Source organism: Globicephala melas, chromosome 8 (assembly GCF_963455315.2).
Source record: "Globicephala melas chromosome 8, mGloMel1.2, whole genome shotgun sequence".
NCBI classification, from domain to species: domain Eukaryota; kingdom Metazoa; phylum Chordata; class Mammalia; order Artiodactyla; family Delphinidae; genus Globicephala; species Globicephala melas.
Window position 1 is genome coordinate 62,025,246 of NC_083321.1, and position 26,700 is coordinate 62,051,945.

At 37.1% G+C, this 26,700-nt stretch overlaps 1 protein-coding gene and 1 long non-coding RNA gene across 5 annotated transcripts; one reads left to right on the forward strand and one right to left on the reverse strand.

The window, feature by feature from the left end:
- Positions 1-6,264: 6,264 nt before the first annotated feature.
- Positions 6,265-17,935, reverse strand: LOC132597696 (uncharacterized). The gene is made up of 3 exons (XR_009564940.2): positions 17,804-17,935; positions 15,698-16,036; positions 6,265-6,590 (listed from the first exon to the last, which is right to left on the reverse strand). It is a non-coding gene; the product is annotated as an uncharacterized lncRNA (long non-coding RNA).
- A 91-nt stretch (positions 17,936-18,026) lies between these two features.
- TMEM126A (transmembrane protein 126A) lies at positions 18,027-25,991 on the forward strand. Of its 4 annotated transcripts, none has more exons than XM_060303848.1 (5): positions 18,027-18,153; positions 20,121-20,251; positions 23,569-23,762; positions 24,921-25,035; positions 25,659-25,991. In XM_060303848.1, exons 2-5 carry the CDS (start codon positions 20,163-20,165, stop codon positions 25,849-25,851), a joined length of 591 nt encoding a protein of 196 aa, XP_060159831.1. In that variant the 5' UTR covers positions 18,027-18,153; positions 20,121-20,162; the 3' UTR covers positions 25,852-25,991. The 4 variants fall into 4 exon arrangements, with proteins under 4 accessions (XP_060159831.1, XP_030691786.1, XP_030691785.1 ...); XM_030835926.2 differs by having other exon boundaries at positions 18,033-18,188; XM_030835925.2 differs by having other exon boundaries at positions 18,033-18,188; positions 20,156-20,251.
- The last annotated feature ends 709 nt before the right edge of the window (positions 25,992-26,700 follow it).

A 26,700-nucleotide genomic window follows, 5' to 3' on the forward strand; every position in this document is an offset into this window, starting at 1 on the left:
AATGCCGTAACATTTGACTTCCATCTGAGGAGTCGCCCCTCAAAACACCTAGCTCTGAAAGCCAGTAGGCTTGCAGCAACTCCATGAGACCCATTTGTAGGAGCACTGAATGTAGCTATCCTCAGGGCTCAGTGCAGAGGGAGCAGGCAAAAAATGCCAGTCAGTCTTCCAGTCTTCCCTGAATGGGGTCTATTTTTACACACTTTGAGAAATGCTGCTGAAGGTCAGAATTCTAATTTAACTTGCATCTAGGCGCTAACTGCAATCCTCCCCAGAGACCAGGGAAGCCAGAACACACCTTTCCACCTTCTCTCTTCAGGCTGCTCCAAGTCACCAGTATCTGCCTGGAAGGAGCTAATACACTCATCTGTACCTCAGCTTTTGCAGCTGCTTCCCAAGGGGTGGGTCCCCAGATCTCCTGGCTCTGATAACCAATAGGCTCCCATTCACTAGCCCCACAGACAGTAGCAAACAAAAAAGCAATTCTTAAACTGGCTATACCCCCAGGGCTCAGCACAGAGTAAGCATGCACAAACCCCCATCTCTCGGTATTTCCCTAAAAGGGGTCTCTTTGCATACTTTAAAAGATGCTGCCTGAGGTCAGGCTTCTAATTTAGCATGCATCTAGAGGCTAACTGCAATCATCTCCAAACACTAGGGAAGACTGTGGACACCTCCCATACCCTCTCCTTTTGGTCTGCTCTGAGTCACAGTTATCTCTCTGGAAGGACCTTGTACACAGTATCTGACACACCAGCTTTAGCAGCTGCCAGCTGAGAGAGAGCCAGGCAATCTGCACCCAGATTGCCTGGCTCTGAAAGCCAATGGGGCTTGCATTCAGGAGTGTCACAGGATTGCACTAAACTAATAACAAGTTCTTAATGAGCTCAAAAACACTCCACCCACGTTGGCTCTACACCCCAACCCAGTGCGGAGAGAACAGACAAAAACTCTGATCTGCCACTGGGACCGGGAGTGAAGAAATAGAGAGAGGTTTGTAAAAGGGTACAAAATTTCAGCTATAAGATGAATGGGTGTGAGGATCTAATGAAAACCATAGTGACTCTAGTTGATAACACTGTACTGTATAATTGAAACTTGCTAGGAGACTAAAACTTAAATGTTCTCAAACACAAAAAGATAAATGTGAAGTGACGGATGTGTTAATGAAATAGATGTATATGTACGTATATTAAATCACTGTGATGTACACTTTAAATATCTTACAATTGTATACATTAATTATACCTCAAAATACGTGAAATTTTTTAAAACCCCAGATTCAAGAAGCTCAATGAACTCCAAGCAAAATAAATATGAGAAAAACTACTCCCACAGCACATCACAATCAAATTGTTTAAAACCAGTAATAAAGAGAAAATCTTAATAGGAGCCAGAGAAATACCTAGAGAAATAATAAGAATGATAGCAGACTTCTCACTGGTAATAATGCTAGCCAGAAAACAGCACAGCAAAATCTTTAAAATACTAACATTTGAAAAAAGTCTACCTAGAATTCTATACCTAGCAGAAATATTTTTCAAAAACTAGGGCTGAAAAAGGAGGATGACATCAGCAAGATGGCAGAATAGGAAGCCATAGACCCTCCTTCTCCCATAGACACAGGAATTTAACAATACTACACAAACCATGTGCCTTTGTGAGAAATCCAGAAACCAGTTAAAAGAATCCTGCAAGGCATAACCCTCCCAGACTTCAGAAAATACTACAAAGCTACAGTAATCAAAACATCATGGGGGGCTTCCCTGGTGGCGCAGTGGTTGAGAGTCCGCCTGCCGATGCGGGGGACGGGTTTGTTCCCCGGTCCGGGAAGATCCCACATGCCGCGGAGCAGCTAGGCCCCTGAGCCATGGCCCCTGAGCCTGCGCGTCCGGAGCCTGTGCTCCGCAATGGGAGAGGCCACAGCAGTGAGAGGCCCGCATACCGAAGAAGAAAAAAAAAAACAGCATGGGTATTGGCACAAAAACAGACATATGGATCAATGGAACAGAATAGACAGCCTAAAAATAAACCCACCCACTTATGGTCAATTAATCTTCAACAAAGGAGACAAGACTATAAAATGGAGAAAAGACACTCTTCAGCAAGTGGTGTTGGAAAGGTTGGACAGCTGCATTTTTTTTTTTTTTTTTGGGGCCGTGCCACGCGGCTTGCAGGATCTCAGTTCCCTAAGCAGGGATTGAATCCAGGTCCTAGCAGTGAACGTGCCGAATCCTAACCACTAGGGAGCTCCCTGGACAGCCACATTTAAATCAATGAAGTTAGAACACACCCTCACACCACATACAAAAATAAGCTCAAAATGGCTTAAAGACAAATATAAGACATGACACCATAAAACTCCTAGAAGAGAACATAGGCAAAACATTGTCTGACATAAATCGTACCAATGTCTTCTTAGGTCAGTCTCCCAAGGCAATAGAAATGAAAGCAAAACTAAACAAATGGGACCTAATTAAACTTACAAGCTTTTGTACAGCAAAGGAAACCATAACCAAAATAAAATGAAAAGACAATCTACAGAATGGGAGAAAATATTTGCAAATGATGTGACCAACAGGATTTCATTTCCAAAATATACAAACAGCTCATACAATTCAATAACAAAACAACCCAACTGAAAAATGGGCAGAACACCTAAAAAGACATTTCTCCAAAGAAGACACACAGATGGGCAACAGACATATAAAAAGATGCTCAACATGGCTGATTATTAGAGAAATGCAAATCAAAACTACAATGAGGTACCACCTCACACTGGTCAGAATGGCTATCATTAAAAAGTCTACAAACAAGAAATGCTGGAGAGGGTGTGGAGAAAAGGGAACCCTCCTACATTGTTTGTGGGAATGTGAATTGGTGTAGCCACTGTGGAAAACAGTATGAAGGTTCCTCAAAAAACTAAAAATAGAGTTTCCATATGATCCAGCAATCTGACTCCTGGACATATATCCAGACAAAACTATAATTCAAAAAGATATATGCACCCCTATGTTCATAGCAGCACTATTCACAATAGCCAAGACATGAAAACAACCTAAACGTCCATTGATAGATGAATGGGTAAAGAAGATGTGGTACATATATACAGTGGACTACTACTTAGCCATAAAAACAGAATGAAATAATGCCATTTGCAGCAACATGGCTGGACCTAGAGATTATCATACTAAGTGAAGTTAGTCAGAGAAAGACAAATATCAAAGATATCACTTATATGTGGAATCTAAAATATGACACAAATGAACTTATCTACAAAACAGACACACAGACATAGAGAACAGACTGGTGGTTGCCAATGTGTGTGTGGGGTGGGGATGGATGGAATGAGAGTTTGGGATTAGCATATACAAACTATTATATATAGAATGGATAAGCAACAATGTCCCACTGTATAGCACAGGGAACTATATTCAATATTCTGTGATAAACCATAATGGAAAAGAAAAAGAATGTGTGTGTGTATATACATATGTGTGTGTGTGTGTATGTGTGTGTATATATATATACATACACACACATACATATGTATAAGTGAATCATTTTGCTATACAGCAGAAATGAACACAACATTGTAAATCAACTATACTTGAATAAAATAAGTTAAAAAAAAAAAACGGATCCTGCACCCCAGGTGAGCACTAAGCCAACTGCCTCAAAGTCGGCAGGAAAATTCACAGCACTTTCTCTTGCCAGAACCCCTACTGTCCACACAGTGTGGCACCATTAGGAGGAAAACCTCAGTTCACATATTCTCCCTGGTGAGAGAAACAAGTAGAATGTATGTCCATTATTCTGACTTTTATGGGGGGCTGCCTGAGGGACCATTTTCTGTCTTACTTGAATCCAAGTACTGACAGGAATACAGAAGCCAGATTAGGGGTATCTGAGAACAAAACCATCAACATTCACCAGAGTTTTCATTACCAGAGACACTAGGTAGAGTTCCAATACTGCAGCTTATTACAGTACCAAAGAGGCCACAGTATCAAAGAGACACTCCAGTGGGAGCTCTCAGGAAGAACTGGTAGACTTCTCTGGTGGTGCAGTGGTTAAGAATCCACCTGTCAATGCAGTGGACACGGATTCCAGCCCTGGTCCAGGAAGATCCCACATGCCGCAGAGCAACTAAGCCCGTGTGCCACAACTACTAAGCCTGTGCTCTAGAGCCCACGAGCCACAACTACTGAGCCTGTGTGCCACAACTACTGAAGCCCACGTACCTAGAGCCTGTGCTCCGCAACAAAAGAAGTCACCACAATGAGAAGCCCGTGCACCACAACAAAGAGTAGCCCCCACTCACCACAACTAGAGAAAGCCCGTGTGCAGCAACGAAGACCCAATGCAGCCAAAAATAAATAAATAAATAAATTTATTCTTAAAAAAAAGAAGAAGAACTGGCAAACCTCCTAAAGCCCAGAGAGGATGCATCCCTAGAAAAGATTTGAGCGGTCTCCAGAATCCCTAGCCAGGCTCAGTGGAGAAAGTTCTCCCTACACAATTGCAGATTAAAAAGTCTGGGGGTGATGGCTGATTCTTCAAATGCTAAAATCCCAAGAAAAAAATAATAAGCCATACAAAGAAACAAGAAAAATGACACATTTAAATGAAAAAATTAAATCTCCAGAAAGTAACCCTAATGAAACAGAAATATATTAATTAGCCAAAAAAAAATCAAAATTATTGCTATAAGGGTGCTCAATGAATTAAAAGAGAACATAGATAGACAACTAAAATGAAATCAGGAAAATTATGCATGAACCAAATGAGAATATCAACAAAGAGAAGGAAACTATGAAGAAGAACCAAACAGAAATTGTGGAACTTAAGAACACAATATCTGGATTGAAAAATTCACTAAAGGGACTCCACAGCAGACCTGAGCAGTCAGAAGAATGAATCCATGAACTTGACAGCAAGACTTTCAAAAGTACTGTTTGCAGAGGAGCAAAAAGAAAAAAAGAATGAAAGATGAAGGGGAGCCTAAGGCACTTTTTGGGTCATCATCAAATGGAACCATATATGCACCATGTGAATCCCAGCAGGAGAAGAAAGAAAGAAAGGAACAGAGATTCTATTTGAAGAAATAATGGCTGAAATCTTCCCAAATCTGAGGAGAGAAATGGACATACAAATTCAAGAAATTCAAGAAACTCCAGTTAGGGAAAATCTAAAGGGATCTACAACAAGAGATATTGTTTGAAGAGGTAATCTATTAGAAGACATGACCACTGGTTGACCTAAAAGCTGGACCAGGGCAAACAGAGGCTTCTCACCCCCTTCCCTGTCCTTAGAATGTATGTTCTGCCCATCATTCCCACAGTGGGAACCGTTTTCAAGGACACAGCCTTGAGAGAACAGTGTTGTTGAGACCATCAAGACAGTATACATGACTGAACCTAGTTAAGGCCTCTCTATAAACTTTTAAGATTCTGGCAGGTAGACGATGTGGAGATTACTCATCTTGCGGCCACCCAACACAAGCCTTGTATGTAAATTCCCTTGTTTATTAAAATTGCCACCTACCAAAATGAAGTGGTCTGCTTCATTCTTCAGTCTCTCCTTACCCTCCTTGTAGAGGGGCCAGTTTGTAAGCCAACAGACGTTATAATCAAATTGTCAAAAGTCACAGGCAAAGAATCTTGAAAGCAGCCAGGAAAATGCAAATTTTATGTACAAAGGAGCTACTAGTAGATTGTCAGCAGATTTCTCAGTAGAAACCTTCCCTGGAAGGGAGTAGGATAATATATTTAAAGTACTGAAACAAAAAAAATGCCAGCCAAGAATACTATATCTTGGAAAACTTTTCTTCAAAAACAAAGGAGAAATTAAAGAGTTTCCTACAAAAACAAAAGTTAAGGGAGTTCCTTACCACTAGATCTGCCCTACAAAATGCTGAAGGGACTCCTTCAAGTTGAAGCAAAAGGATTATAAACAACACAGAACCATACAAAAATATAAAACTCCCTGGTATAAGTAAATATTTAGACAAATATAGAATTCTGTAGTGTGATAATGTATGTGTGTAAATCACTTTACAATCTAATATAGAATTTAAGAAACAAAAACATAAAAAATTGTTACAAATTTATGTTAATGGATACACAATATAAAAGAGGTAATTGTATCATCAATAACATATATAGGCATACCTCATTTTACTGAGCTTTGCTTTATTGTGCTTTGCAGATACTGCATTTTTCACAAATTGAAGGTTTGTAGCAACCCAGCATCAGGCACCATTTTCCCAACAGTATTTGCTCTCTTCACGTCTCTGTGTCACATTTTGGTAATTCTTGCAATATTTCAAACCCTGCACCTGATAAAGATTACAACTCACTGAAGACTCAGATGATGGTTAGCATTTTTTAGCAATAATGTATTTTAAAATTAAGGCATGTACATTGTTTTTAAAGACATAATACTATTGCACACTTAATAGACTACAGTATAGTGTAAATGTAACTTTTATATGCACTGGGAAACCAAAAAATTCATGTGATTTGCTTTATTGTGGTATCTGCTTTATTACAGTGGTCTGGACTGAAGCCACAGTCTCCAAGGTATGCCTGTAATAAGAAAGGCAGAGATTTAAAGGAGTAGAGATTTTATAGGCAATTGAAGTTATTATCAGTTTAAAATAGACTGCTATACCTTTAAGATGTTTCATGTTATTGCAATGGTAATCACAAAGAAAATACCTATATAATTTACACAAAGGGAAATGAAAAGAGAATCAAGGTATGGAACATTCTCAAGATAGGTAACATGTTAGACCACAAAACAAGTCTTTTCACATTTAAGAAGACTGCAGTCATACAAAGTATCTTCTCTGGCTACAATGAAATGAAACTAGAAATAAACAGTAGAAGAAAAATAGAAAAATCCACAAATATGTGGAAATTAAACAATGCACTCTTTTTTCATGTTTATTATTCAAATATATATATATATTACTCAAATGTATTCTGCTCTATATATTATATTAACTTTAATTTAAATGTTTCTTCAATAGGTACAACTAAAATCCTTCAAATTTCAGTCCAAATATATTTACTTTGTTTGTATAAACCAAATCCATCTTATTGTGTTTGAACCAATTCACATAAGTGTCGGGAGAGGCAGCCCACCATAGGCCCTCCTGCATGTCCTTGCTGAGTGTATCAAACTGCAAGCCTTACCTCTCTTCTGACGCTGCACCCTTTCTATGGCTAGTCACATAGGCAATTAATAACTAAAGTTCACCACAGATGCCTATAACAACAATAAAACATTCTTCACTTTTTTCTTCTTTGCACACAAAAAAATCCTATTTATTTAAATTTTTAATGTTAAAACACAAGGTTTTAATCATTTTGAAAGTATTTATATTTTGGTTTCTTTCTTTCATTAAGATATAATTGAGGATTTCCCTGGTGGCATAGTGGTTAAGAATCCACCTGCCAATGCAGGGGACACGGGTTCGAACCCTGGTCCGGGAAGATCCCACATGCCACGGAGCAACTAAGCCCGTATGCCACAACTACTGAAGCCTGCGCACCTAGAGCCCATGCTCCGCAACAAGAGAAGCCACCACAATGAGAAGGCTGCACACCATGACAAAGAGTAGCCCCCACTCAATGCAACCACAGAAAGCCCACGTGCAGCAAGGAAGACTCAATGCAACCAAAAATAAATAAATAAAATAAAATAAAATTTCAAAAAAAAGATATCTAGAAATCTCTAAAAAAGAGATATAATTGTTATTATCATTATCATCAGATTATCATACTAAGTAAAGTAAGTCAGAAAGAGAAAGACAAATATCATATGATATCACTTAGATGTGGAATCTGAAAAAATGATACAAATGAACTTATTTGCAAAACAGAAATAGACTGACAGACATAGAAAACAAACTTATGGTTACCAAAGGCGAAAGGAGGGGAAGGATAAATTAGGAATTTGGGATTAACAGACACACACTACTATATATATAATAGATAAACAACAAAGAGCTATTGTAGAGCACAGGGAACCATGTTCAATATCTTGTAATAACTTATAATGGAAAAGAATCTGAAAAGGAACATATATATATTTATTATATACATATAACTGAATCACTTTACTGTACACCTGAAACATTGTAAATCAACTATACTTCAATAAAAAAAAAAACTTTTAGGGACTTCCCTGGCAGTCCAGTGGTTAAGACTTCACCTTCCATTGCAGAGGGTGCGGGTTCGATACCTAGTTGGGTAGCTAGGACCCCACATGCCTCGCGGCCAAAGAACCAAAACATAAAACAGAAGCAATGTTGTAACAAATTCAGTAAAGACTTTAAAAAATGGTCCAAATCAAAAAAATCTTTAAAAAAAAAAACTTAAAAAAAAAGACATAATTGAGGCTTCCCTGGTGGCACAGTGGTTGAGAACCTGCCTGTCAATGCAGGGGACACAGGTTCGAGCCCTGCTCTGGGAAGATCCCACATGCCGCAGAGCAACTGGGCCCATGAGGCACAACTACTGAGCCTGCGCATCTGGAGCCTGTGCTCCACAACAAGAGAGGCCGCAATAGTGAGAGGCCCGCGCACCATGATGAAGAGTGGCCCCCGCTTGCCACAACTAGAGAAAGCCCTCTCACAGAAACAAAGACCCAACACAGCCAAAAATAAATTAATCAATTAATTTTTTTAAAAAAGACATAATTGACATATAACATAGTAATTTCAGGCACACAACATAATGATTTAATTATGTATACATTTCAAGATGATTACCACAATAAGTCTAGTTAACAACCATCACCACGTATATGTATAATTTTTTTTCTTGGGATGAGAACTTTCAAGATTTACTCTCTTAGCAACTTTCAAACATACAATACAGTATTATTAACTATATTCACCATGATACAAATTACATCCCAAGCAATTATTTATTTTATAACTCCCTTCACCATTTTGGCCACCCCAAACCCTCATCTCTGGCAATACCAATCTTGTTCTCTGTATCTATGAGTTTGGTTTGTTGGTGGTGGTGTTGGTGGTTTTTTGTTTTTTTAATTTATTTTTTTGGATGTGGACCATTTTTAAAATCTTTATTGAATTTGTTACAATATTGCTTCTGTTTCATGCTTGGTTTTTTGGCCATGAGGCATGTGGGGTCTCAGCTCCCCAGCCAGGGATCAAACCTGCACCTGCTGCATTGGAAGGCAAAGTGTTAACCACTGGACCACCAGGGAAGTCCCAAGTGGTGGTGGTTTTAGATTCCACATATAAATGAGGTATGTGGTATTTGTCTCTCTCTCTCTGGCTTATTTCACTTAGCATAATCCCCTCAAGGTCTGTCCCTGTTGTCACAGATGGCAAGATCTCCTTCTTTTTATGGCTGAATAGTATCCCATTCATCCCTTAATGGACACTTAAGTTGAGCCCATCTCTTGGCTATTATAAAATGCTGCAGTGAACACGGGGTGCATATTTCTTTTGAAGTTAGTGTTTTCACTTCAGATAAACACCCAGAAGTGGAATTGCTGGATCATACAGTAGCTTTATTTTTTAATTTTTTGAGGACTTCCATCCTGTTTTGCATAGTAGTTGCACCAATTTACATTCTGACCAAGAGTGCACAAGGGATTCCTTTTTTCCACATCCTTGCCAACATTTGTTATTTCTTGTCTTTTTGATAATAGCCATTCTAACAGGTGTGAGGTGATAACTCATTGTGGTTTTGATTTACATTTCCCTGATGATTAATGATTCTCAGCACCTTTTCATATACCTGTTGGCCATTTATATACCCTCCTTGAAAAAGTGTCTATTCAGATCCTCTTCCCATTTTTTAATGAGATTTTGGGGGTTTTCTTGCTATTGAGTTGTACGAGTTTTTTATCTTTATATATTTTGGATGTTGACCACTTATCAAACACATGACCTGCAAATATATTCTCCCATTTGGTAGGTTGACTTTTCATTTTGTTGATGGTTTCCTTTGCTGTACAGAAGCTTTTTGGTTTGATGTACTCCCACTTGTTTATTTTTGATTTTCTTGCACTTGCTTTCGGTGTCAAATATAAAAAATCATCACTAAGACCAATGTCAAGGAAAGAATGTACTATTAAACAACAAATGGGTCAAAAAGAGAGCATTATAATTTAGAAAATTCTTATTTTATAAAAGAAATAAGGAATTTATTTATTTATTTACAAATACCTAGATCTTTTCTGGATCTGAAAACCCACAACATATCAAAACTTATGGGTGCAATGAAAGTAGAACCAAGAGGAAAGTTAATAGCAGTAAACACTTACATTAAAAGAGAAGGGTCTCAAATCAATAACCTAAACTTACACATCAAAGAACTAGAAAAAGAAGAACAAACTAAACCCAAAGTTAGTAGAAGGAAGGAAATAATAAAGATTAGAGAGTAAATAAATGAAAAAGAGAATAGAAAGACAATAGGAAAAAAAATCAATGAAATCAGTAGGTTTTTTTTAAGATTTACAAAATTGACAAACTCTTAGCTAGACTAAAAAAAAAATAAGAAGACTCAAATAGCTAAAATTAGAAATGAAAATAGGGACTTTACAACTGATGTAACAGAAATAAAAAGGATTATAAGAGATTACTGTGAATTATTATATGCCAACAAATTGGATACCTTAGAAGGAATGGATAAATCCCTAAAAACATACAATCTTCCAAAACTGAAACATGAAGAAATAAAAAGTATGAATATACCTATAACTAGCAAGAAGATAGAAGCACTAATGAAAAAGCTCCCAACAAAGAAAAGCCCAGGACCAGATGCCTTCACCAGAGAATTGTACCAAACATTGAAAGAAGGATTAGCACCAATCCTCTTCAAACTCTTCTTAAGAACTGAAAATAGGGAACACTCCCAAACTCATTCTATGAGGCCAGCATTACCCTGATACCCAAACCAAACAAAAACACAAGAAAATAAAGCTAAAGACCAATATTCCTGATTAATAATGATGCAAAAATCCTAAACAAAATACTAGCAAACTGAATTCAACAGTACATTAAAAGAATCATACACTATGACCAAGTGGGATTTATACTTGGAATGCAAGGATGGTTCAATATACAAAAATCAATCAATGTAATACACCACATTAACAAAATCAAGGACAAAACCACACGATCATCTCAATCAATGCAGAAAAATTCAATATCATTTTATGACAAAAGTTACTCAACAAACTAGAAACAGAAAGAAACTACCTCAACATAACAAAAGCCACATATTAAAAGCCCATAGCTAATAACATATTCAATGGTAGAGGACTGAAAGCTTGTCCTCTAAGATGAAGAAGAAGGCAAGAATACATAATCCTGCCAATACTATTCAACAGAGTGTGGAAGTTCTAGCCAAAGTAATTTAGACATTAAAAAAAACCTAGAAAAGAAGTAAAATTATCTCTGTTCACAGATGACATGATCTGATATGCAGAAAAAACTAAGAATCCCAGAAAAAATAATGTTACAACTAAAAACAATTTCAGCAAAGTTTCTGCATACAAAATCAACACACAAAAATTAGTCGTGTTTCTCTTCACTAACAATGACCAATCCAAAAAGGAAATTAAGAAAATAATTCCATTTACTACAGCACCAAAAAAAAAAAAATAAAAAATACAATACTTAGGAATAAACTTAACAAAGGAGGTAAAAGACTCATACACTCAAAACTACAAAACACTACTAAAAATATCAAAGAAGATACAAATAAATGGAAAGACAGCCCATGCCTGTGGATTGAAAGACTCAATATTGTTAAAATGTTCATATGACCCAAAGCAATCTACATATTCAATGCAATCCCTATCAAAATCCCAACGGCAATTTTTGCAGAAATAGAAAAAAATCCTAAATTCATGTGGGACCTGACTTGCCAAAACATTCCTGAAAAAGAACAAAGCTGGAGGCCTCGTACTTTTTGATTTCAAAACATACTACAAAGGAACAGTAATTAATACAATGTGATACTGGCATAAAGATAGATATATTAACCAGTGGAACACAATAGATAGTCAAGAAATACATCCTTAAAAAATAGGCCAAGTGATTTTTGACAAGGGTGCCAAAACTACACAATGGGAAAAAGGCAGTCTCTTCAACATATGGTGTTTGGAAAAATAGATATATTTCCACATGCAAAAGAATAAAGTTGGGCCTTTTCCATACTCCATATCCAAAAACTCTTAAAAGAAGACATGGCAGAGAAACTTGAGGACACTGGAAAATGATTTCTTGACTATGACACCAAAAGCCCAGGCAACAAAATAAAAAACAGACATATGGGAGTACATGAAACTTAAAGACTTCTGTACATCAAAGGAAACAATCAACAAAATGAAAAGATAGCCTATGAAATGGGAGAAAGTAATTGCAAGTCATATATCTGACATGGGGTTACTTCTACAGGGCTTCCCTGGTGGCGCAGTGGTTGAGAGTCCGCCTGCCGATGCAGGGGACACAGGTTCATGCCCCAGTCCGGGAAGATCCCACATGCCGTGGAGCGGCTAGGCCCATGAGCCATGGCCGCTGAGCCTGCACGTCCAGAGCCTGTGCTCCTCAACAGGAGAGGCCACAACACTAAGAGGGCTGCGTACTGCAAAAAAAAAAAAAAAGAAAAAAAAAGAAAAAGAAACTTCTACAACTCAACAACAACAAAATCCATTTAAAATACGGGAAAATGAATTGAACAGACATTTCTCTAAATATTATATGCAAATGGCCAATAAGCACATAAAAGGATGCTCAACATCACTAATCATTAGGGACATGCAAATCAAAACCACTTTGAAACATTCCCTCATACCCATCAGGTGGTCACTATCAAAAGAACAGAAAATAACAAGTGCTTGCAAGGATGTGGAGAACTTGGAACTCTTGTGCACTGTTGGTAGGAATGTAAAACGATGTATCCATTGTGGAAAACAGTATGGAGGTTCCTCAAAAAAATAAAAATAGAAATACCATGATCCAGCAACCTCACTTCTAGGTGTATAGTATATAGCTCAATAGACTTCAAAGTAAGGTCTTAAAGATATATTTACACATGAATATCCATTACAACATTATTCACAATAACCAAGTGGCAGAAGCAACCCAAACATTCATCAAAAGATGAATGGATAGGGTTTCCCTGGTGGCACAGTGGTTGAGAGTCCGCCTGCCGATGCAGGGGACATGGGTTCGTGCCCCGGTTCGGGAAGATCCCACATGCCGTGGAGCGGCTAGGCCCATGAGCCATGGCCACTGAGCCTGCGCGTCCGGAGTCTGTGCTCCGCAAAGGGAGAGGCCACAACAGTGAGAGGCCCGCGTACCGCAAAAAAAAAAAGAAGGGAATCCTGTCACATCCTATAAAATGGATAAACCTAAATAAAATAAGCCAGTCACAAAAGAACAAATAATGTATGATTCCACTCACATAAAGTATATAAAGTAATAGAAATAGAAAGTAATAGTAATAGTAATAGAAAGTAGAAAGGTGGTTACCAAGGGCTGAGGGGAGTGAAGAGGAGTAATTAGTGTTCAGTGGGTATAGAGTTTCAGTGTTGCAAGATGAAAAGTTTCTAGAGACCTATTGCTTAACAATGTGACTATACTTAACATTACTAAACTATACACTTAAAGATGGTTAACATGGCAAATTTAATGTTGTGTGTTTTTTACCACAATTTTTAAAACTAGGACAAAATACCTTTTAGATTCCCAAAATGTGAAAGATTTCATCACCAGAAGATGTGCTTTCTAAGAGAATACTTTAGGTAGAATTATACCAGATGTAAATGAATCTATAAAAAGAACAAAAAACACCAGAGATGGAAAATATGTGGATAAATATAAATTTTCTTATTTTTAAAAGTTACTTCACAGACAAATGACTACTGATATCAAAAAATGATAACTATGTGATATGTGGTTTATAAAATATGTAGAAGTAAATGTATGACAACAATAGCATAAAGATTGAGAAGAAATGAAAGTACACTGTTGTAACATTCTCATACTATATGTAAAGTGGTATATTACTTGAAGATAGATTGTGACAAGTTAAAGACGTTGTCATGAGTTGAATTGTGCCCCTCCAAAATATATTTTCAAGTTCTAATCCCCAGTACCTGTGAATGTAGCCTTATTGGAAATAGTGTCTTTGCAGATGTAAGTTAAAATGAGGTATATTGGGTTAGGGTGAGCCCTTAACCAATGGTGTCCTTATAAGATAAGAGAAATTTGGGTACACAAACACACACAGTGGGGAAATGGCCATGTGAAGTCACAATGACACGGGAAGAAACGTCATACGAAAATATAAGCAGAGATTGGAGTGATGCTTCTACAGGTGAAGAGACACTAAGGATTGCCAGCAACCACCAGAAGCTAGGAGAGAAGCATGGAACAGATTGTCCTTCAGCACTTCCAGTAGGAACCAACTCTGCCAATACATTGATTTCAGACTTCTAGCTGCCAAAATAGTGAGTGAATATATTTGTTATTTTAAGCCACACAGTTTGTGGTACTTTCTTAGAGTAGCCTGAGGAAACTAATAGAGAGGTATACTGTATATGCTAAAGCAATCATTATAATTTTTAAAAAGAATTATAGCTAATTGGCCAACAAAGGAATAAAACAGAATAAGAAATATTCAGTTCGTTCAAAAAATAAAGGCAGAAGAAAGGGAAAGGGGAATGTAGAACAGGTGGAACACATAGAAATCAAATAGCAAGATGATAGATTTAAAACCCTGGAATATAAAAATCATATTAAATATAAATGGCTTAGACACCTCCTTCATTAAAAGTCAGAAACTGTCCATTTAGATTTTTAAAAATCCAATTATATACTGTATTTAAATATAAAGACACAAATAGGTTAAAAGTGAAAGAATGGGAAAAGCATTGTCCTGTTAACACTAATCAAAAGAAAGTTATTGGAGGGACTTCCCTGGCAGTCCAGTGGTTAAGATTGCACTTCCACTGCAGGGGGCACAGGTCCAGTCCCTGGTCAAGGAACTAAGATCCCACATGCCGCATGGTGCAGCCAAAAAAAAAAGAAGAAAGAAAAAATGTTATTGGAGTGGCTATATTAATATTATATAAAGCAACTTTACTCCAATAAAAGTTAATTTAAAAAAAATTAAACAAAGTAAATTGCAAAGCAAAACATATCACCAATTATTAAGAAGCTTATTTCATAATGATACTGGGATCAATTCACCTTAAATGTTTATTCATATAATAACGAAGCTTCAAAATACAAGAAGCAAAAGCTGATAGAACTGAAAGGAGAAATAGAACAATTCCCATAAAAGAGAGTTCAATAAGCTTTTCTCAATAATTGATAGAACAAGTTGGTAGAAATTCAGAAAGAATAAAGAAGTCTTAAAAAATGCTATCAACCAACTTATGCTAATTGGTTTTCGAACACTTGGCATAACAGCAGCATATACATTATTTTCAATCACACGTGAAACATTTACCCAGATGGACAAGAGTCTGGGCTATAAATATCAATACATTTAAAAGGATTCAAATCATACAAAGTATATTCTCTGACCACAATGGAATATAATTAGAAATCAATAACAGAAAGATATTTGAAAAATTTAAACTATTAGCAATGTAACGCACTTCTTTTTTTTTAATAGATTTATTTACTTACTTTTTTTTTAATTTATTTATGGCTGTGTTGGGTCTTCATTGATGTGCATGGGCTTTCTGTAGTTGCGGCGAGCGGGGGCTACTCTTCGTTGTGGTGCATGTGCTTCTCATTGCAATGGCTTCTCTTGTTGCAGAGCACGGGCTCTAGGCATGTGGGCTTCAGTAGTTCTGGCACGTGGGCTCAGTAGTTGTGGCTCGTGGGCTCTAGAGCGCAGGCTCTGTAGTTGTGTCGCACAGGCTTAGCTGCTCCTCGGCATGTGGGATCTTCCCAGACCAGGGCTCGAACCCATGTTCCCTGCATTGGCAGGCGGATTCTTAACCACTGTGCCACCAGGGAAGCCTAGGAAAGTGACACACTTTTAAATAACCCACAGGTCAAAGAAAAAAGCAGAGAGAATTTTAAAGTATTTTGAACTGAACTAAAATAATGAACAATGTTTCAAAATCTGTGGGAAATAGTTAAAGCAGTACTTGGCAGGAAATTCATAGCGCTAAACTCATATATGGAGGAGAAAAAGATCTTACACCAATGACCTCAGCTTCCTCCTTAAGAAATTACAAAGAGGAACAACTTAAATCTCAGGTAGGAATAAGAAAGGAAAAAATACAGATCAGAGCAGAATACAATCAAACTGAACACAGAAAAAAGCAAAACAAAAAAAAAAATCAATTAAATATGAAACTAGTTGAGAAGATCAAAAAAAATTATAAACCATTAGCCAGATTGATCAGACATAAAAAAGAGAAGACACAGATGACCAATAACAAGAAAGAGAGATGTGGCCTCAACACGGATTCTGCAGACTTTAAAGAATAATAAAGGAAAGTTATGAGCAATTTAAGCCCATAAATTTGAGATGAAATTTGACATTTCATCTTGACATTTCAAAAGAACTGATTTTTTATAAAATCTCAACGTACAAAATTGTCTTTATTACTCCAGAATGGCATGCTACAGACACTGTACAGTATGCACATTTATTAACTTCAAAATTAGCTTCAAACCATTTAAAATTAAATTGGAATAAGAGTATAAAATGGAGTGTTAGGGGGGAAAAGATATTCTCACACATACACACACACACACGTTAGAATCTAAAAAGCTGGTTTTCCCAAACTTTCTCCTCATTTACCTCGGAAACTTTCCGATTGGGATGTACGCTGACTTTCCACCTCAGAATATGAGGACCTGTTTTTATTTTCTGGTTCCTTGACAAGCCACGATTTTGACATCTGATAAATCTCTCTCAGCGAAGGAGTGGGGGTAGCGGAGTCTTCTCCTGATCACCTCTTCTATGAAGTTTTCCCCGTTTATCTTTTTTTTTTTTTTTTTTTTTTTTTTTTTTGCGGTACACGGGCCTCTCACTGTTGTGGCCTCTCCCGTTGCGGAGCACAGGCTCCGGACGCGCACAGGCTCACGGGCCTAGCCGCTCTGCTGGATGTGGGATCCTCCCGGACCGGGGCACAAACACGTGTCCCCTGCATCGGCAGGCGGACTCCCAACCACTACGCCACCAGGGAAGCCCCCCCGCCCTTTATCTTGAATACCACTTTCTCCCTAGATAAAGCTCAATGATTTTCCAAGCAACCTTGGTAATAGCTTTTATAGGATCCTCACAACTTTACAAAACAATTAGTGAGATTGTTTCCCTTTCTGCTTTATAAGTGAGGAAAGAGGCTGCGAAGGGGAGATCTGAAACAGAGGTCTCCAGAGGTTTGGTCCAAGACTTTGATTCTCAATTGTCCTGACTGAGGGAGCCACAAGACTCCTTTGCTCTCTAAACAGTTTTTCTTTCGTCTCATTCACCCAATCATCCTTTTATAAGCAATACTCTACAGGGGCCCACAGATCCTCAGAAAAAAACAAGCTCCTGCTTGCTCTTGAGGTGCTCAGATTATGGTGGCACAATCAACCAAATCGTAACATGGCACAAGGAGCTCAAGGTCCAAGGGAGAATATACTATCGATGGAGCAAAGAAATCTCAGGTACTTTTAGACTTTTTAACTGAGTACCTATCTCGTATGCCAAGGGTTGTGCAGTTTTTATATATCCCAAGTCAATACACGAAGTATAATGTACTGGCCAGGAAGTTTTAAGTAACATACCTAAGGTAGATTTTCAACGAATGGGGCAGGTTTAAGATCACTCAGTTTTCATCCGGAAATTTCACAATTTTCTGCAGTCTCTATCCTGAGGCGTGGATAGGCTGTAACCAGTACCCTCCGCGGTCTCCAAACCTCATTGCTGCGCGGCACAGCACCTCCCACTGCTAGAAGGCCCTTGAGCGCAACCTCGGTGCTGGAAGCCCAATCAGCGACCCGGCAGCGACCCAGTGCCCGCCTTGGGCCGTGTCACGTGGCAGCCAAAATGGCTGCGCCCGGGCGACTTGAGCGAAGGTTGGAGTGAGCACTCGCGTGGCTGATGGAGGCAGTGACTGCTGGGAGGAGAGCGTAAGGTACCGGCATTCCGGGTAAAAGGGTGCAGTAAAAGGCGAGTATCAAGAGAAGCACAGCGTGGTGACATGCTGTTCAACCGCAGCGTGGGAATGAGATCCCGGGACTGAGTCGCAAGTGGAGGAGGGGAATCGGTTCTACCGCACCGAATCGGTCCCTACACTTTCCACCCTAGAAAAAAAGACCTTATATTTAAATTAAGCCTACAGGGGGCAAAAATGAAAAGGCTGTGCTTGAATTTAATGCCGGGTTTACTGCCAATTTACAGGGTGACCTTGGCCTAATTTAATTTTCAGAGGCCCCACTTTCCTCATTTGTCTATCTCGGGAGCTATCTTGAAGATAGCTAGTGCAAAAGCCTTTTGAAATGTTTGTAATATTTAAACGTGGCATTGTCTTTGATAGGGATTTATTATTAACCGGGATGCAATGGCCTACTGCGGGCTGCCAGATCAGAACTTTTACCGAATTAAGGGTGACTTTTAATAGCGACACCTTAGAAATGGCTAGTTCACAGGACCAGGAACCTCACCAATATGCAGAGCACAGAACAGAAAACTAGTGATAGCATTAGGCTGGACTTTATGATGTAACAGTATTTCAGACATATACACTATACACTTTATATATACTGAATTTGATTACTTGTTTTTATCTCTCTCTCCACCACACCCCCAACCCCCCAACATAAAATTATTCAAAGTTCCTGTAAGGCAGAGATCTTAACGTTATTGTAACCAAGGCCCTCAAAAAGTTTGAGTCCGGGAAACCCAGACGTAAATTTCTAAGCCTGCATTGTACTACTTATGTTAACTTTAAGTTTAGGGATATGAAATTCAGTGTACTGAATATTTTCCAAGCCATCTAATGGCTACCCAGTAAATATTTGTTAAATTAGTGTTATAAATTAATCTTGTAGCAAATGAATAGTGAACCAAGAAAATTAAATTTCAGAGTCATGTTGTCTGTTCTTTCTGAACTTTTTGATTTTCGTAACTCTGCTACCCTGAAATCTTATTTAATGACCTAAATCTTCAGGCTAAGATTAATCATTCACCCATTCCCTTAATCTTTTATTCACCTCAACTAGCGCAGAGATCAACAAACTACCTGCCTGTGGGCCAGACGAAGCCTATCGCTTGTTTCTTTACGGCCAGCCAAAATGTTTTTTATATTTTTTAAGTTTTTTTTTTTTAAGTATTCGACAAAAGACCATTATGTGACCCGCAAAGCCTAAGATGTTTACCATCTGGCCCTTTTAGAGAAGTTTGCTGACCTCTGCTCTAGGGTGTACCTAGATGTGAAATTGCTGTGTGTGTCTTCTACTTATTAAGTACCAAATCCTTTTCCAAAGTGGTTGTACCTATGCTTCCACCAGCAGCACATGAGTTTCAGTTACCCCACATTCTTGCCAGTAATTGAAATTTAATTTCTATTTTCCTGATTATAGTGGTTAAGCATATTTTCATATTTATTGTCTGACTTTTCTCTTTGTGAAGTGCCTGTTCAAACTTTTTGTCAGTTTTTCTATTGGGTTGGTTGCCTTTTTCTTATTGATTTGTACTATTCAATACTTTACATATTCTGGGTACCAACTACTCCTTTGTCAGTTACATTGCAAACATTTTCTCCCCAACTGGCTTATCTTTATGGTATCTGTAAATGAACACAAGGTCATTTTAATTGGTTACTATTAGTTTAATATTAGCTTTATGTGTTTTATGGTTAGTGCTGTTTGCAAATTTACAATATTTTTAAGGGTTACAAAGATATTCTGTATTTCCTATAAGCTTTATGTGTTGTCTACCATGTTCTGGTTTCTATTTCATAGAATTGTGGGGGTTTTTTGGGGGGTGTCTAATGCATTAATTTTTCAGATTATGAAATAAAGCTATGGCTGCTTCTTTTAAAATTAAATATTTATGGTCTTCCAAAGGCTTTTTATAAGCTCTTTTGCTGTTTTTCTATAGATACACATTATTGAAAAACGACATTTTAATTTAAGGCTCAAGATGGAAAATCATAAACCAGATGGTACTGTCAAGAAGAACTTAATTGAAATCATAACCAGAAAAATTAACCAACTTCCAGAAGCAGAAAGGTAAGATCCCTTCTTAATTAAAAAATTCTTTTATCAGGTGGACTTTCATCATTGATTCATCTCAAATTTATTTGGTTTGAATATAAACAAACATAGAATGTCAGAAGGAAATTGAGATTTTTTTTATTACGTTGATGAGAAAACCAAGGCTCAGAGAGATTAGCCATTTTCCTTTAAGTCAAGGCTAAAATTCATTTCTCCCAGTTTTTCCATCTGGCTTAGAGTACAGGCAGATGTATATATTTATGGACTAATTTAAATAACAAACCTTTAAACTGTCTTCTTTCTCAATTCATTTCTATCACTACACTTACCAGTCTAAGAGAGTGCCATGTAACACACATAACTAGACAAGGAATGTCAGAGAAATAGGATCATGGCTAAAAGATCTTTAAGATATTATTAAATTCATATAGGAAACATACTGATCTTTGAAGACAACGCTGAGTGAACTCCAGTACTCTCCCACAAAATGTTCTTCAGGCAGCCTCTCTAACATTCCATTTAAACTGAAAATCTGAGACCAAAAAGGATGAAGAAGAGTCAGCCTGGGGAAGAGGAAGGAATGGCATATGCCTAGGCCACAGAGAGCAACGAGTTTGTCATATTTGAGGAACCAGTGTTACTAAAGTACAAGGGAAGTGGGCATAAGGTTGAAGGAACAGGAGTTTTAAGCAGGGAATGATCCAGCTAACATTTCCAAAGAACATTACAGTTGCTTTTTGGAAAGTAGATTTAAGGTAGGCGAGAAAAGGAAGAAGACCAGTAGGAAAACTGGCATAGTAATCCTGGTGAGTGGTGGTGGCAGCTGAAGTGAAAAAAGGATAGATTTGAAATACATTTTGGAAGTATAATCTTATTGCACAAATTCCAATCTTGCTGACACCAGATCAACAAGGGAGAACCCATAAACCAAGAGCAGTAATAAGATGTATATCCAACCTCCCTTTCCCCCCACCACAAACACACAGTGTACATCGTTTTTGTTATTGTTTTCCAGAGGTAAACAGAAATTTTTTAAGCAAATAAAAGACATGTGCCCATGTTTCCAGGCCAGTAAGGTAGGGAAAGCCAGGAAGAATAGAGATTTGACAGCCTTGAAAAGAAGCAAGCAGGCTGTGTTACTGGGACTTTCACCAAATTAGAAATAATAATCAATGGGGAAGTAATCTGGAACTGCAAAGTAAGCTTTAATTTGGAATAAACTGCTTTTGAACAGTGGCACCTAAACAGGGCAGATGACAGCATCTCATCTTTGTTCACTATTTTTCCTCTGCTTCTATTTTATCTATCCTAGTTCTCCTAAGTTTGAATCCTCATTTCTTGCATTACCAATTTAGATATGTTTAATAGTTATTTGAAAAGTTCTTAAGTGTATGAAACTTTAGTATCAAACACTTCACTTTCTAATCTACAAAATAATTTCATGTGCCATCTATTTCATTGCCACTTGTTATTTCTGGTCTTATATTTCATGTGTTAGTTCATGTATCTAGTTACTTTATGGGTATTATCTTGCCAAAAAATCTTGAGTTCACGTTTCTAATTGTATAGGCACTTTTTGGGAACACTGACTGGCAATGGGGCTGCTAGATAGTAACAATTTTGTATTGAATTATTAACTGAACAATGTGACTTTAAGCCACAGGAAATTAAAATCTGGTTGGGAGACAGCAAACGTTGCTATTCAGATTCCAGTTACACTCCTTGTTATATTTAGGTACTTATTTATGTAATTTTTAATAATATTTAACATTAATATATCAACATATTACAATGTATATAATTATATATATATAATATTACAATGTATATAATATGTAATATATATGAGCATTTGTTCCTATGACTAAAAATGAAGATAATACATATTTCACAGTATTGTTATGAAGATAAAATAAAAATATTTTAGAGGAAGTGCTCGAGTTTCCCATTCCCTCAGCTCCCACAAGAATACACAGGTCTTTTCACATTCATGTGTTTTGTTGTTTGGTAGCTCTCTAGGCCCTCATCACAATTTAAATATTGTCTTATGTACCCTAAGTTTCTAAACTGCCTCACTTGTACTAACATTACCATTTTAATACTTTTGTTATACTGGGTTGATCAAAATGTTTGTTCGCATTTTTCATGGAAAAATCCGAACGAACTTTTTGGCCAATCCAATATATCAAGTTTACGTATCTTTCATTCTCCAATAATAAACTATGAAAACACCGAAGATAATTTTTTGTGCCTTCATCACCAAGTCTGCGGCATGCAATAAGTGCTCAATGATTGAATTACAAGTACCATTGTGATTGCAAAGTGACAGGTAAGAAAAGTAGTACCTTACACAATGTAGAAAGCTCAATTAGGAATTCCTAGAAAACCTGTCTTGAGTGTTAACCATATAAGTTAGAGGGGATATTGTGTGTGGCTAGTTTGGCTAATTAAGAGTAATGAGAAAATTAAGAGGTTGACGCCTGTGTTACAGGAAGCAAAGCAGATGGTAAAGAAGTTAAGTGATAGGCTGAAGGCTTTGAATTGGATACTTTCAATATTCAGCAGTTTTAGTTTTTTTCCCCAAAACTAAAGAATGCATAGAACATGCATTTTAAATCTCATACATGCCTTCCTTAAAAACCAGTTCTACCACTTACTATCCCAAAACATCAATTTATTCTTATTTCAGTGAGCTCTTATAAAAAGTACCTAGCATAGAGGATCCCTTAAATGTTAGTACTGCTCCACCCCCTAATCCTGACTCTAATGCTTCAAGGAAGAGTAAAAGGAAACATCAATTTCACCTTATTGAATGCCTTCTGTGTGCCAGGTGCTGTTGAAATATTTATATCTTTGTATCCACTGTCTTCAAGTTGTTTACAGGCTAGTTGGGAAACCTGACAGGTAAATCTGTGATAAGCTAGTACCACCTTATAATGTGTTTTGCTACAGAAGTAAGTATTGGGTATTGTGGGAGCCTAGAGAGGCATCCAAGCCAGACTCTTCAGAAGCTCTTCCCTGCTATATACTTGGTGGGGGGATGGTGGAATTTCCATACCAATATTCTTTGCAAATTCCCACAATACATTTAGCGAAACTAAATGTATCACTGTATCCTTAAAGTGTTGACGAGATTCAAAGCCTTTTAGAATAAAAATCTATATGTAAAACAATGATTTTAAAAGGTTTTTGTTTTATGGAGCTATAAGATATAAATGTTGGATCCTGTTAATCCTAAAGTCCTGATAAGTTCTGTAACATATGCCAGAATTGTTGGAGAGCTAACACACGCAATACAGCCAAAAAGTTACTGTTTTTTCTCACCGACTCAGGAATCTGCTTGAAAATGGATCAACATATATTGGACTTAATGCTGCCCTCTGTGGCCTAATAGCAAATAGTCTCTTTCGACGCATCCTACATGTGACACAGGCTCCTGTAGCTGCTGGCTTACCAATGGCAGTGATCCCATTTTTGATGGCACACGTATCTTTCAAAGGTTTTGTAAGTTTACCTTTGAATACAGGTAAATTCTATTTCACTGTCACCAGCTAGTTTGCTTTGGTATATGTACATTATTTGCACCTTACATTAATCCTTAAATAATTGTAGCAATTGGCTATATGCTGTAATACAGTCACTGCTTGGATAAGACTGAACCTTGCTAGCCTCTCTATGTAAAGCAGCAATTAATTCAGATTAGCATGGTCTACCAAACAAGTAAAATATATACACAGTAATTCTAAATACTTTCCTTTGTCTAACTTCTCTCTCCTACAGTGTTTAGTAAGAAGTATTTGGAAACTTTATTTTTTTTTAAATGCTGACTGCCTTAATTTTTTAAAAATTATAGAATTTTCTTAAGGGGAAAAAAATTTTTATGGGAACAAGACTCTTTATCTTGTTCCCATAAAAATCACTAAATCTCTAAAAGCACTAAATGTGTATATGTGCAATAGTTATCAAATACATGGAGACTTGATTTCCTTTGGACAGTTCACCATATTTGCTCAGTACTCCAAGTACAGCTAAATCATGAAAGAATTTCTGATTAATAATTAAAAAAATTATTACCATAGGTGGTAGTAGGGAGGCAGTCCATTTCAGTTCTCTTAAGTGCTACTTCAGATTTATTTAAATTAGATGAGTATTTGCTTGAATCCCCAAGATCAGTGTGAAAAGAATTTTTATGTGCAGGGAAACCTATTGCACAATAAACTGAACAGAATGAGTGAAAACATAGGTTAGTGTAGCTTTCTATTTTTAATACCTTGTACTAATCTGGAAATGAATAAACAATTTTATAAAAATGAAATCACACTGCATAATGTAAAAATGTAAGATAAATCAAACTTAAATTTCCCATGGGTTTAAAAATTTCTTAAAGACAAAAATATTAGCTCAGGTTTGTTAATACATGCACAAAAAGCTAGAAGCAGTGCAAACTGAGTATTATATTCAAGTTCAAAACAAATTAGGGAATTTTTCCTAAGATGGTTTTATCAGTTATTCCTGGCAGTTTTAGATTATCCATATGTGTAATTATACCTTTTAACATGCCTTGTAGACATGCATTTGCTGTATTACTGCCTGAAAATTGAGTATCTGTGATACATAAAAGGGGACCTTGCATTCTTTAAATGTTTGCTTGACTATCCATTTGCAGAACTAATTTATTTCCTAGGTGATTTACATTGTGAAACCTGTACCATAACACGAGGTGGACTGGTTGGTCTTGTTTTTGGTGGCCTGTACCCTGTTTTCTTGGCTATCCCTGTGAATGGTGGCCTAGCAGCCAGGTAGGATTGCTTTCCATAATTATCGAAAAACTTTAGTAATATATATAAATGATTGCCTAGAAAATGCAAACTTTAAAACAGCAAGTACATTTTCTATTTTTAAGGCAATGTTAACCTGTTTGACTTGAAAGAGTTAACAAGACTTGTTTTTTCTGGGTAATCGAAGAATACTTCTCAAGAATTTGAAAACACTTCTAGAAATTCATCACACTACCTCTTGGGTGTGTAGTTCAGGTTCTTAGCTTTATATATTGAATACTAGCTACAAAGCTGCAAGAAGTACTGTGACTAGCATGAAAACTACATTATATGCATAATGTTCTTAGGGTTTGACTACTTCCTCTAAAAGAAAATTCCATCAGAAAATGTCTCGCTATAAGCCAAAATAATTCAGTTATTCTCTGATGAACTCTTGTACCAAGCAATCTATACTATATGAGCTTCCAGAGGTGAAACGCAGAAAAGGACAGTTTTTATGACTAATAGACATTGAAGAGAATAGCATTACCTCAGTCTTTACCTAAGCTAGTTTTAAGACTTCTGGAATTAATATGTATTGTACACAGATTTGCCACTTTATACAACTGTCTTTTCTAGTGAACTGTCTCAATGTTTTCTTACAGGTATAACTCAGCCCTGCTACCCGAGAAAGGAAACATCTTAAATTACTGGATTAGGATTTCTAAGCCTGTCTTTAGAAAGATGTTATTTCCCATTTTGCTCCAGACTGTGTTTGCAGCATACCTTGGGTCTAGACAATATAAACTACTTATAAAGGCTCTTCAGTTACCTGAACCTGACCTAGAAATTCAGTGATCGTTAAGCAAATCTGTACACAAAAATAAAACTGTAAAAATAACCTACATCTAAGTATGAATAAATAAGACTTGTAATTTATTACATGAGGTACAATTCTGGGATCTACAACAAAAGGCTGAATAAATTATTCAACACTACCCACTTAGCCAAGAGCCTACTTCTCTAGTGTTCCCAATACCGTCTCTCCCACATTGCTTGCTCTACTCCTTTACATTAGGCAGTTTGGTCTGTAACAGGGAAAAAACCACATAGCAGTTTTCACTGAAAACCTCAAAGAATCCAAACAGGAATGAAAATGGCAGGGGCCAGGGTGGGGAGTATCAATACACTACAGAAACATTACACTTCATTTTCTCAATTCACTGTTTCCATACGTATTATTCTTTCATAGAATCTTAGAACATATTTAAAAACATTCCTTACAGAGGGATCAATTCCCAGTATTCTTCACAGATGATTATTCAGGCTCAGCTTGAGCTGTCCTAATGATAGTTACCTACTTCAAAAGTCATCTTATTTATAACATTGGAAAGCTATACTCCTAAGATTAAGGTAAATTCTATCTTTGAAGCTTTCATCTAGTGTGGTATAGTTCTTTAGAAGCACATAGACCTGAGTCATTTTTTTTGGCTGTATGATGCTAAGCAAGTTAACTGATCTCTCTGGCCCTCAGTTTCCTCATCAGTAACCTCACTCAAGATTGGTATCATATATGTAAGTTGACTTAACGTAGCACCTGTCATCAGGCACTCAAATTTGAGGTAGCCATATTCTTCCTATTGTTTCTGGTTTTGTTTTTTGAAATATCCTAGGTCTATTCCTCAATTCCTAAGATAGATCATTTAA

Bases quoted from the DNA above. Each gene is read 5' to 3' on its own strand.
- TMEM126A (XM_060303848.1), top strand. From the start codon at position 20,163: ATGGAAAATCATAAACCAGATGGTACTGTCAAGAAGAACTTAATTGAA. The intron at 20,252-23,568 runs GTAAGATCCCTT...TCACCGACTCAG, and splicing joins CAACTTCCAGAAGCAGAAAG to GAATCTGCTTGAAAATGGAT. The intron at 25,036-25,658 runs GTAGGATTGCTT...GTTTTCTTACAG, and splicing joins AATGGTGGCCTAGCAGCCAG to GTATAACTCAGCCCTGCTAC.